Below are 12,972 nucleotides of genomic sequence, written 5' to 3' on the forward strand. Positions count from 1 at the left end.
ATAAAGTAAATTCAATTCAAAAGTTCTATCGTCCAGTGAGGTTGCTGGCCACTTTCGGCTCAAGATTTCGTTCATTCTGACGTACTTTCGTGGCAGAGAATGCGTGCGTTTGTTACAACGCACCTTGCGTAATAGTGACCCCACGCATCAGAGACTCGTTGCAAAAGATGAAAGCGACCCCCTACGCATGAGTGATCTTCTGTTAAAGGAGATAGATTCCAGTTGTGCAAACTGGTCTTCTCATTGTTGTGGACGGGAAGCAGGATTGCTCTTACCTGGGAAGGAAGTGAATGCCTTTGGGCATACTAATGGCACTGGATGTTTGATGTATAAGGATTGTATATATACTTGTATGATGGATTGGAAGTTGTTCGGACAAACTGTTGTCTGTCTAGTTTTGTTTTCTAGATATCTGTAATGGAAAATAGTCTTACGTAACCGAGAAACTACTAGAAACTAACTAGTAATACCGAGCTGAGTCCTTGACCGACGCCATTGAAGCAGTTTTAAAAAATTCCTATCCTTTATTACGACAGTCCACATTCTAAAATATTACGCTTGCTGATTTTTTCTCCAGGACCGGAATTGAATTTATTTAAAATTTCTGGCCCTTTAATACAATCACGAACCACTATAATATATAATAAAATAACATTAAAATTGTCCCGGGTTCGATACCCGGTAGAGGTATATTGCACAGTGGTTCGGATCGCACTTTAAACTGTAGGTCCAGTCCCGATTAGCCAATCTGTGCATAAATTTGACTTAAAACAAACTCCCAAAAACACCCATGCCCAGGCCGAGATATACAGGGTGTCCGAATTAAAACGCCCTAATTTCAACTGTCTGTAACTCCATATGTATTTGATGCATCCAAATGATTTATACATTAGTGAATATACATTGTCTTAAAGTTTCTGTGAACAAAGTAGTAATTAGTTTATTTAGAAAATTTGGTACATTTTTAGTACATTTAGTACATTTCTACATGCGCCTGACATTACCCCCTTTCGTTTTCTTTCCTGTGGGGGTATGTCAAGGACATGGTGTATTCAACCAGAGTGATAACTCTGTACCGCTTCGTGAAAGGGTTGCCAATGGGACACATGCTACAGACAACCTGGCGGAAAATTGAGTTTCGGCTGGACATCCTCCGTTCGACTCATGGGCGCATGTAGAAGTGTACTAAAATGTGCTAAATAATTACTATTTTGTTCACAGAAACTTTAGGACTATGTATATTTATTAATTTACAATTCGTTTGGATGCATGAAATACATGTAGAGTTACAGACAGTTGAAATTAGGGCGTTTCAATTCGGACACCCTGTGTATATATATAGCCGGGACCCCTCGCTTTGTAGCGCGCTGTGCTAACCCATGTAGTCGTCTGTTTTAACAGATAAATTTCAGTTTCAGAGTGGATGATTCATTTTTATAAAGAAAAAATCCTGTAATCATCTTTTCAGAGGACGATTCCTGTACCACTCTTGCCATTGGTACTTCCCTCGCCCACAGCAATATTCGCTGATACTACCTCCCTCATGCGCCCTTTTAGAGCTTATTCGTGCATGACTGAGGGGGATACCGGCAGCAATTAATCGTTCATCTTCAACAGACCATCCTTTGAGCACGATCATGGAGAGAGAGAATGTTTATTACCTGTTATTAAAATTGACATAAACTCTGCCATGTGAACATTAAGGCTTTCTGGGATGCTCGTCGGGAGTTTTGCGTCGATTTTTTTCCCTTCCCAAAAGCGTAGGTTTTGGTCTGTCCGAAGGAAACCAGACATGTGCAGGGTATAAAAATATTGGATGCATTCTTTATGGTAACGTTTATTCCTCCTCTCCAACGATTTCCGGAGGGGAAGTTTTATAGCTGTCAGGAGCTAGAAGGGCCATGAGGAAGGTTGCCAAAATGACTGTAGGTAGGAAGCTTTGCGATCAGCGTCCGTGTCTGTCTGTTCATGGATGGCTCTTGGGTTTGTTTGTTCAAGTTCGTTCCCGTCTCGATGTACAACTTGACACCGCTCAAACCCTCATAGAGTGTGGAGGTCATTAAAGGAAACAACTTTTCTTGATAACATCTTTCAGTTTTACGCTGTGTTTCAACGCTATAGGAGACTTCGAAACGGAAATTTTATCCTGAATGTATATGCAACATCCCAACATAGGTTCGCAATTTGCTTCAGTGTAAATGCCAAATATGCCCTGTCTCAGTTATCTCTGGAGCAAGGCCGCGCTTAACGCCAGAGAAGAGGAGGAAATCAAGTGGGCAGAGCCAAGCAGTACATGTGCTGCGAGGGCTGGTAACTACAGTCGCTTGCCCCTCCGCGCAATCCCGTTCCCTCTCACGTGTTTATTGGTGGAGCCGTCTCGCGTCACTACTTGCGCAGAGACTTGTTTTTGTTCGCTTCCTCCAGAGATAATTTGTAGTAGAGTGAGATTATTTCGGTAACAGCTCTGGCCGTTCTGCGCTTGCGCCTTGGGAACGAGTCTCAACTCCCGACGCCTCCAATCAAGAAGTGAACAGCTGACGTCATCTCTACTCTGCGCCTATAGCTAACTCTATTGCTCACGCTGTACACTGATCGTAGGCTCGCTGGCTAGACTCACGCAGTCAGCTGGATATGTTCTGAATGCACTCGGACTCTAGTCTGCCGTATTTTATTTATTTATTTAATTACTGCCTCAACGGAGATAAAACCTCCAGTTACGAAAGGCAGATAAGCATTCACACAAAAAATATAAACAGAACCAATACAATTAAGATACACACAAACATACACAGACCGATAATACAAGTAATCAATTACATAATCACAAATTATCAGATTCCATTTTATCGAAGGTTCGTAGCGTCTGAGTTAGGGTTAAAACATTTAAAAAATGTTTCACGTACGCTATAGCGAAAGCTTGTGTGGTGACACGCTGTGTGACATCCCCAAAGTGTAGAATTCTAAAAGGTGAAAACCTTAACGATATTGTTTGCTAGATGCACATTCCGAGAAACAATGCGAGTTCAAGACTTGTCCTTCGAGACGGAGACGAGAACGAGATGAATGTTTATAATATATCGATATAGCGCGTGTATCGAGACACACTCTAGCCGAGAGTGACGTGCGTTGTTCTTTTTGTCGCAAACGTTCCGTTACTAATTGCTTATAATTGTGTAATTTTGTTTGTCATTACAGGACTGATACTGAATGAGTTCATCCGCCATTTCGAGCCTGTGTATTACGACAGGGACAATCTTGCGACGCAGCATCGGAGGCTGAGAAGAGACGTGTCTGCCGCCCCCCTTCGCCTTAACTTCACCGCTCATAACAGGTAGGTCTGCACTTTCGTTTCTTTATTGTTTATTTATTGACAAGTAAGTCGTCTACGGAATTTTGTTGAATACAAAAGACAAACAAGTCGTCTGTCATATTTTGCTTGAATACAAAAGACAAGCAAGTCGTCTGCCATATTTTGTTTGAATAAAAAAGACAAGCAAGTCGTCTGCCATATTTTGCTTGATGCAAGTCGCCTGTCATATTTTGTTTGAATGCAAAAGACAAGCAAGTCGTCTGCCATATTTTGCTTGAATGCAAAGACAAGCAAGTCGTCTGCCATATTTTGGTTGAATACCAGAGACAAACAATACGCCTGCCATATTTTGTTTGAATACCAAAGACAAACAAGTCGCCTGCCATATTTTGGTTGAATACAAAAGACAAACAAGTCGTCTTCCATATTTTGCTTGAATTCAAAAGACAAGTAAGTTGTCTGCTTGCATATTTTTCTTGAATACAAGAGACAAACAAGTCGTTTGCCATATTTTGCGTGAATTCAAAGAACAAGCAAGTCGTTTGCCATATTAAGCTTTAATACAAAAGCAAGTCGTGTGCCATATTTTGCTTTCTACCTTGTATCGCGTTACGCTACAATGGTTCTGTAAGTAAACTTAGGAACATACAAAATGAAAGGCACAATAACATAGTTGCTCCTGCACAAGGACAATTTGCGTCTGCCCTGAATCACGAACTGAAAAGAAAATGGTAGTTTCGTAACCGAATGTCCACGATTCCAACGCTGCAATGTAACCTTCGTTCATGACACCCATTTATTTCTTATGCTTAGTTTTTATTCTGTCTTGTGTGATTTCGTTAAGACGATAATTCCACATTCTTTCATTTCTCTCACATTGCCCATATTTTTATTTTCCTCTTCTATTTTATTTTCATTTTTTTCTTTCTTTCGGTTCCTTTTCTATTTTCTCGCACATTTGTATTTCTTTCTATTCTGACCTTCATCTCAACTCCTGTTTCATATTGTTCAATTATTTTAGCTTGGTACTATATTTCATTCATCTTATTTTTTAGCTATATTACTTCTTTCATAACTTTTCTCGTAAACTTCTGAATCATTTTTCTTCTTATGTTTCTTTTCTTTTCCATATTTACTTTCATATTCCCCGTGCTTGTCTTATTTCTTTATTTTATTTTAGTGTATTTTCCTGCCATTTCTATTTTCCTCGCTTAAATATATTTTTTCCTATGCTTATATTATATTCTATCCTTTTGTCTCATGCTTTCCAACCCCCTAACCTGAACCAAGCCATTTTTTTTTTCATTCTCCTCGCAACAATTGTCCCTTCCATCAGTCTGTGTATCTAATCTTTATACTCTTATTTCACTGTTGTTTTCATGTTGATTTTTCTCTTTAGTCCTTTCCTCACAACCTCATGCGTATAACAATATTAGTTTCCCATTGTTAGCATTTAAACAATGGACTCGCCAGACTCCATTTTAACAATACCCTATATTTGTGTTATATTAGATTCGAAACCTTTCACGCAATCCTAATACGTTTTACCCAGAATGGAAAAATCTGCCTCGTGGGGGATGAACCGTAATGTTTTTTTTTTTTTAATGGGAGGGGGAGGATAATAAATTATTAACGTTACTCTTCCAGCAGGATACGAACTATTTTTTGCCTTCCTGTCCCTACCGGGGGAGTAAAATGTAGCGGTCTCCCTTTCATGTAAAATGTTAATGAAGTTCCCAGTTGGATTGAAACTGGCGAAAACAAGTGAGTAGCGGGGACTAACCGGAAGAACTAATTTTCCACGGCCGTGATTTCTACCGGGTTCCCCTCCTCTCGCTGTCCTTTGCTGAAATTTAGCCGCTCTCTGCTCAGCGCTCTTGTAAGCCATAAGAAACTTGGTATGAAATTCGCTCTGCATGGTGTCGCGGCATTTCTTTCCTGTTTTAAAGGGTGCTAATGAATAAGTATGGATACGAGATGGAGCTGCACTTACGACACCACGTTCCTTATCTTAATAATTATCGTTGCAACCTTGAATCTATGCTGCATGACTGCATGCATACAGAATAGAAGATGCTCCTAGCGTCGAAAGAACGCTTCAACGAGTAAAGCTTACACTAACAGGGTAGCTGCCCGCCGGGAATTATGCGTGAATTTCTTTCCGTGGACGTGAAATAAAATGCCACTTTTATAAATCCAAATTCCATTGAATTTACACATCTCTATAAACACGCTCATGTAAGTTTTTATTTTTGAAAGTTTAGGTTTGAATTTTATCGAGGAAGGAAAAGAAATCTGCGTGGAAAATAAAACAGTATTCTCTCATTCCGTTTACTTTGTAAGTGTCCTTTGCAGAACAATCTACAGGGTGGCTCAATAAGTCACTTAACACCCCCAGTACAAGGCCACTGCGGCATGGAACGTGAAAATGGCGATGACCAATCGTTGTCTGGCCAAGGGGAAACTACATTGACGTCACCCGCATGGTCGGCAGCCATCTTGATGTCCGCCATCTTAAAATCAACTTCAGAAATTTAAATGGGAAGGGAGTCGTGCGACATATCAAAATGGGCTAGAATTTCAGCAGGAAAACAACTGTGACATTTGTTTTCACCTAACTTTAATTGTTGCGGAGTTAACAATACCACAAAGTTATAACACATGCTCAATATGACGTCCCTCTTGCGCAACACACACGTTTTCGCACGACCCCCTTCCCATTTAAATTTCTGAAGTTGATTTCAAGATGGCGGACATCAAGATGGCTGCCGACCATGTGGGTGACGTCAATGTGGTTCCCTCTTGGCCAGGCAACGATTGGTCATCGCCATTCTCACGTTCCATGCCGCAGTGCCCTTGTACTGGGGGTGTTAAGTGACTTATTGAGCCACCCTGTATATGACAGTTGATTGGGTAAATTTGAGTTTGAAATTCTTGTTCAATTAACCATATTTCGTAGATTAGTATATCCATTAACATTTTTCACTTGTGTTTATTTTGAGTCTGAGTATGTGCAATGGCAAATGCAAACTCCGAACCTTAAATTATTTATTTTATATATATATATATATATATACCATTTAATTGAAATGAATTAGAATTTTTGGATACATTGGAATCACACAGACCCTTTATATTGTTAACCTATTTGTGTGTGGATGGTAAGAGGCGGTAATACATAAGGTAGAAATAGAGGAAACATCTGCTTGTACCCTTGAATTTTTTTAAATTTCCCCTTAGAAACCGAAAATTATACTTGAATTTTATCATGCTCTTAGAGTGGCCACCCTGACTAAGGAAATTTGTTTGCCGTTATCGTGCGTTGTGAAAGGTGTCTTGTACGAAACACCATATAATTTTTAGTTTAAAGTATTTCGCAAAATTTTACCTTACACCTCTATATCCAGGGATGCTTCAGTACCCTCTTCGTCCGAATGCGTTAAAATTGTGGCAATACTTTACCACGCATGCGCGCTGAGTCTGAAAGGGAACCATTAAGGCGACTTAACAAAGAGGCTTTTGATTCTGCCGCATCGCACCTTCACCTGAGCACGTGTAATATACCCTTTTTTATACGCTATTTTTGTATCAGCTCGGAACAAGACCCCCCTTCTTCTTCCTTCCCCCTCAAACCCATTACAGCTACGCCGGCGTACGTAGCTCCAAAAAACTGATTGGGGATGAAGGGGGAGGCTGGTTATTTCGTGTAATAACCATGTCGCAGAATGATATAATCACGGCCTATACGTGGACGCAGCTTTTGAAATTTGGACGGTCCTGGGGGTCTCTTTTGTTTATGAGGAACGCTCTTTTCAAACTGAGATGAATTACGGCTGCTTGGATAAAAAGGAGACGCTGAAAAGCATGGAAAAGACCGAGGAGATGAAAGTGCAATTTGAAGTCTTCGTGATAAAGGAAGTGGAGTGAGTGAAACCCAAATGCCAAATATTACACATATTGATTACGTTTGCTTATTTGCATATCTATACTCCAGTTTCCTGTCAGAAAGGTGCAAGACCATACTTGAAGTGAGCATCCTCCGTGTACAGTCTCGCAGTTTAGTCTCGAAACCTTGGACTGGAAGCGAAAAATCTTTCCAATTACAGTTCGACAGCAGCGCGAAATAAAATCAGTAGATAAAACTAAGAACCGGGGTGCGAAATCCCGGGGGAGACAGGGGGGGGGGATTTCTCCCCCACCAACAATCTTGTCCTCAAACATTTCCGGGATAAGAGTTTTTGTTAGAACAACAAAAGATATTTCAAGTATTTTCTAATTTAAAAAATGAATTTGCTACTTTATATATATATATATATATATATATATATATATATAAAAATAAAGTAGCAAATTCATTTGTTAAATTACAAAATAGTTAAAATAGCTTTACTATACCGCGTTTGTTACAACCTGTCCCGGTTCCCGCGCTAACTGGTCGCTGGCTTTTCTCCGTGCTGGGGAAAGTCAAAGCCAGGCAGCCAATTAAAATACGCAACGTCGCAACAGCGTCTACGTAAGCGCCTCTCTTCTGGCTTCCATTCGCTCCTCGCTGTCCAGCAGACGATTTTTTCCTCGTTTCTCATTGGCACCGAAACTGTCGAGCGATCGCTAACGCGGGAAAAGGGACAGGTTTTAACAAACGCGGTATATGTATAAGTTTTTGTTTAGCTTTGCAAGTAACAAATCAATTCGTTTGTATGTATTTAATAATAATATACTAGGCCTCCCAGTGGCGCAGTGGTAGCGTCGTTGCCTTGTAATCAAGGGGTCCGAATTCGATACCCGGTGGAGGCACATAGTGGTTCGGAGGCACATCGGTACAGTCCCGATTAGCCTTACTGTGCATAAAGTGGACTTAAAACAGCAACTCAATAATAATAAGATACTTTTAAATATTTAGTAATTTACTTTCATACTTAACAACTTTATATATGTGTGTGTAGATTAAGATCTTCATCCCCCCCTCCCCCCCGTCTTCAATGATTTCACACCCTGCTAAGAACACATGGTTTTTCTCACGTTTTAAACACTTGTTTTTCACCATAGAAATCGTATAGCATTTTAGAAAGTTCTTATGGTGAATGTTCATGAAATGTGACACCAACGGAGTTGCCGCGTGAGAATTGACCCTACAAGAAGCACTCGCTGGTTAACGACAACACACAACCCTTCAAGGGATTGTCCTCACTGCAGGTTTACGTGCCAGAGCGTCGTCAGACTGCAAGAATGTATGTAGTTTACATGATGTACCATGTGAGAAAAGAGTTTCTTTGAGCCACTTTCTTATACCCCACACGTTCCTTTTTCTTGTCTTGTTTGTTTTTAAGTCCACTTCGTGCACAGAAAGGCACGACGTTGCCACTACGCTACCCAGAACTCATTTTTTTTCTTTGCCTTTTCCAAACGCTGTGCATGTGTGTGTCTTTGTGGGGTGGAATGGAATTCCGACCTTGTCTAGTCTGGCTCTGACTTCAAGTGACATCCCTTAATTGAATTCGCTTGCTTTGTTTTATATTTCGTTGTAATTCTTCCAGTCCCTTTCCTTCTTGGCATCCCCGACTTTATTTTATTTTCTTTGTCTTTTCTTCTTGGTTTGGCAGAGCGACAGAGGAATCTTTTCTGGAGAAAACGCAATTTCCTAAGCAGCTTTTCCAGGCTCCGCTCCTTCTGTAAGCTTATTATGTGTTTCTCGACTGTCGAATGTTTTCCTCCCTTGTTGACGTTTATATCCATATCTGCAGTACTTACTTACCTACTTTCTTCGATTGGAAAGAGTCGTTGGAAGTAACGGAAGCACAGGATCTCTAGAAAAAGAGACAATGAAAGAAAAGATGGGGAGTGTAAGCGAGAGACAGGATAAAAACGAAGTTTTCAAGCCTGTAAGAATGAAGAACTCTAAACTTCCCAGCAAACTGGTGTTGCCATCGGTTTCGGATACATATGGACATATATACACTACTCCCCAGTACAGTTTTTTTTAAAAAAAGTTTTTTTGATAGAGATTTTTGGGTGCCACATTGGAAAACGACATTAAGTGTTGTCGACTGGTTCTTCAGTGTTTTTATGTTAAACAAGATAATTGGAAACACTTGCAAATTCTGTATTGCATGCCCTGTACGTAGAGACTTTACTTTTCGAAACCGCATCTACGTCGAAATCTTTAATCGTTGTCCGAAATTGTTCATGAGTGGGTAAAATGACCTGCTGAACATATTCCTAACGAGGCTGTGGCACCTGGACCAGCAGTCCACGATATTCTTTCGTAGGAATTGTGTTGTGCCGTTCATATATGTTTGCCTTGCCATTGCCAACAATGGTAGAGAAGCGACGTAATATAACATAATTCATTCATTGTAAACTGAAAATAAGGCAAATGTAGCATGTTTACGTAATTTTTATACTTTCTCGTTAATTTTATATTAATTTATATGGTATATGCCTTTTCTTCCACTCGAACATTATTAGATTACATTTTACTTTATCAGTCGTTTCTTCAACATTAACATTAATAAATTAAAAAACATTATACACAAAATATTTGGTAATCAAAATATTACCACATGCACACACTACACAGACACACAAACACACACACATTTACACATTAATGCACTTTTTAAACAGAAAAGGAAGTAATGTATGACGTACCTTCGGTTATATTTAGGAGTTAAAATCCCTGTATTATTTTTCGCATTTTTCCAGTACTGGTAAACTAATTCTAAAATGTGTTCTCTTAATACAGCGGCCTTTTGTGCACCGTATAGCTAACTTCGTTTTGAAGAATGTTACGTACCCAATGGGACCAAGTAATGTAAATAGTTTGCCAAAGAGGAATAGAGATGGCAGCACCAGGCGTACAAGATTAAGAATTAACATAATATATGTGAATAACTATCTAAATAAGAATAAAACGAATGGCAAAGATGAAAAACAATAAAATCTACTATAAGAAGATAAAGAATAAATATAAAAGAAAGAAATTAATATATATTCGATAAATCAAATCAGTGATCATATGTAAGTTAATACGAAAATTAAAGAAGTCAAAGCACTGATGCAAGTTTGTGTCTGAACAGATATTGCATCTGTCTGATTGATTTACCATTCCCATAGCGGAAATTTTGTTAACATCAGTGGCGGCGCGTTTCAGTCGACGCCCCACAACACTTTTGGTTCAACCGTAGCAGTAGCACCTACTTGGATGCGCGTGTCAGTCGTTTGGCACCAAGTATGCACTCTGTCGTACCCAGTTAGTGTTGGCGCGTTCCAATCGCAGCCGCAAAGGAGGATATTAGTATAAGTCCCAAAGCTGAAAGAGGATAAAGTAATTCATTAAATCGTCAAAGACATAAATAAATGGAAATCCAGAGGGAAGTCCAGATCCTTCATATTGAGAAGGAAGTCCAGATCCAGACCGTCCATTGACAAAGAAGTCCAGATCCAGACCGTCCATTAAGAAGGAAGTCCAGATCATGCCTTACGAAGGAAGTCCATAGAGAAGAATATCCAAATCAACAAAAGAAATAATAAAAAGCATATTGAAATGAAAATTGACTGTAAATAAGAATTATAGAAGAACGTAACTTATCATGTAAATATTCTGATTCCATGTATCCTGTGTTGAATTAATATATTCGTATAAACGTCTCCATTGGAAGGCATCCTGTCTGGTTTCGTTTTCTACAAAGAACCCTACCCTGATGATATGCTAGCTGAGGTTTAAGATTAAGATTTATGCACCTTGCACCAAATAGAAGTAGCAAGAAAAACTTTTAAGAGAAACAATATTGCTGATTGTTGTACTCTTTCTGCGATATTTGGTTTTTGTTGGTTAGAACGTTGTTCGTGCAATAGCTTCAAATACCAATAGGATTTCACTTCTCTCCACAGGAAGTACATTAGAGTTAATATATAACCTTACACATTCATGAAATCGATGGTCGTGCCATCTGGTAGATAGAGCTAAATGCAGAAACCTTGTTTGTTACCGGAACGGAAGTAAAATATCGAGTTATTGAAGACGCAAGCGTGGTTCAAAGTGACGTCTGCGTCAGCCAACGAGATCGCTTCTGCAGTTATATGGACCAACCATATCGTAAGTAATCATGATTACCAGAGGGATGGCCATTTTGTGAGACGTGACGTTCTCCACGAAGCGATCCCGCCAGGAGGAACTATTCGGATCCATTGACTTCAGGAAGCTGAAGAGTCGTTTTCTAGATACCAAGACGGAAAAAAAATGGAATTCAATTTTCCAGTTATTCAATCCGTGTCCGCTCCTACATCATATTCCGCCTACTTTTCAGCGTTGGGGGAAAAGTTTGCTGGTAACTTGTCCTTTCAATTTCACGGAAGAGGGACGATTTGTGCCCGGAATTTTAAGCAATCTCGGTCCAATTTGCCCAATTTGGTAACGTACGATTTAAATTCCCGTCACGGTTCTTACGTAAAGCCTGCAAACTCAACTTTTTCTGCCTTTTCAGACGCCAGGGACGGTTTTTGGCTCCCAGGGAAGACACAATCTATTCCAATGATGTTGTCAGTTAACTCTCAGATTTCGATGTCGGGGTCCGCTGAACATTAGGAAACTTTTAGCTTCGGAACCAAAGATTGTTGATCGTTTCGGTCGAATGAGGAGGTTCGGTTCGTTCCTGACTGAACATTCGTTTCCTCAGCAATTCTTTATTTTTATCACAACGGTTGTATGTACACATGATCGGAAGGAAGTATTGCAATCATTGGGTATGGGAATGAAGAAGTGGTTTCGACTAGCTTTGAACCGATACCGATACCTATACTCTTACCGATTCCCACCGATACCCATACTCTTACCGATTCCCACCCATACTGATACCCTTACCAATTCCCATCCATACCGATACCCTTACCGATTCCCACCCATACAGATACCCTTACCGATTCCCACCGATACACATACTTGAAAATTGCAATAATTAAAATTTGTTCAAAAGTCATCAATATTGCTGTGTAAATATTCTTCTCCAATTACATGGATCAATTTGCCAAGAAATTTCATTAAGAATATTCAAGAATTACAGGAGAATATTAAAATAGATATTATTTAGTAAAAAGAATAGTTATTTGTGCAAAATTCTTGCAAAATGAAAAGTTTGAATGTTGCATAATTTCCAAAAGAATTAGACTCCGTGAATATGTCCCAAGGCATTTTTTGCAGACCCCGTGAAAAACCATTAAGCCGGAAATGTATCGGCTGGTATCGGTAGATGAATTCCAACTGATACTTTCCTGTACCGATACCACAGGTATCGGCCGATGTCTATACGTCGGTATCGGCTCAGCTCTAGTTTTGACTGTGTAAGTAACATATACAGCGTTGCCACTTTTGAAAAATTCTCTTCTTTCAAGAAACTGCTGACCCATTACCGATATATCGGTATCGGAAAAAATATCGGCATTTTGGACTTTCAAGGGCTCCGCAAAAATTCCGTTCGACACTTCCGCGTTGTCTAATTATCCTGCAAATTATGCAAAAAATATAAGTTTATTTTTATTTTGCATCAGTTTTGTGTAAAAATTGATTTTTTATAACATCACATACGAGGGTCATTCGGAAAGTAACTTTCGTTTGGGTATAAAAGAAACACCAAGACATTTTGAGAGTTTTTTATTATTTCAGCTTA

General features: G+C 39.5%; 1 protein-coding gene across 1 annotated transcript in view; it reads left to right on the top strand.

Annotated features, from left to right (window-relative positions):
- LOC145978327 (disintegrin and metalloproteinase domain-containing protein 10-like) overlaps window positions 1-12,972 on the top strand; it is a 280,356-nt gene that overhangs the window by 123,477 nt on the left and 143,907 nt on the right. Inside the window, exon 2 of the mRNA XM_083110886.1 lies at window positions 3,196-3,331. Coding sequence (XP_082967012.1) covers window positions 3,196-3,331 — 136 coding nt within the window. The remainder of the gene's footprint in view (window positions 1-3,195; window positions 3,332-12,972) is intronic.

The sequence above is a fragment of the Lepisma saccharinum genome, chromosome 24, assembly GCF_977018435.1.
Source record: "Lepisma saccharinum chromosome 24, izLepSacc3.1, whole genome shotgun sequence".
Classification (NCBI taxonomy): Eukaryota; Metazoa; Arthropoda; class Insecta; order Zygentoma; family Lepismatidae; genus Lepisma; species Lepisma saccharinum.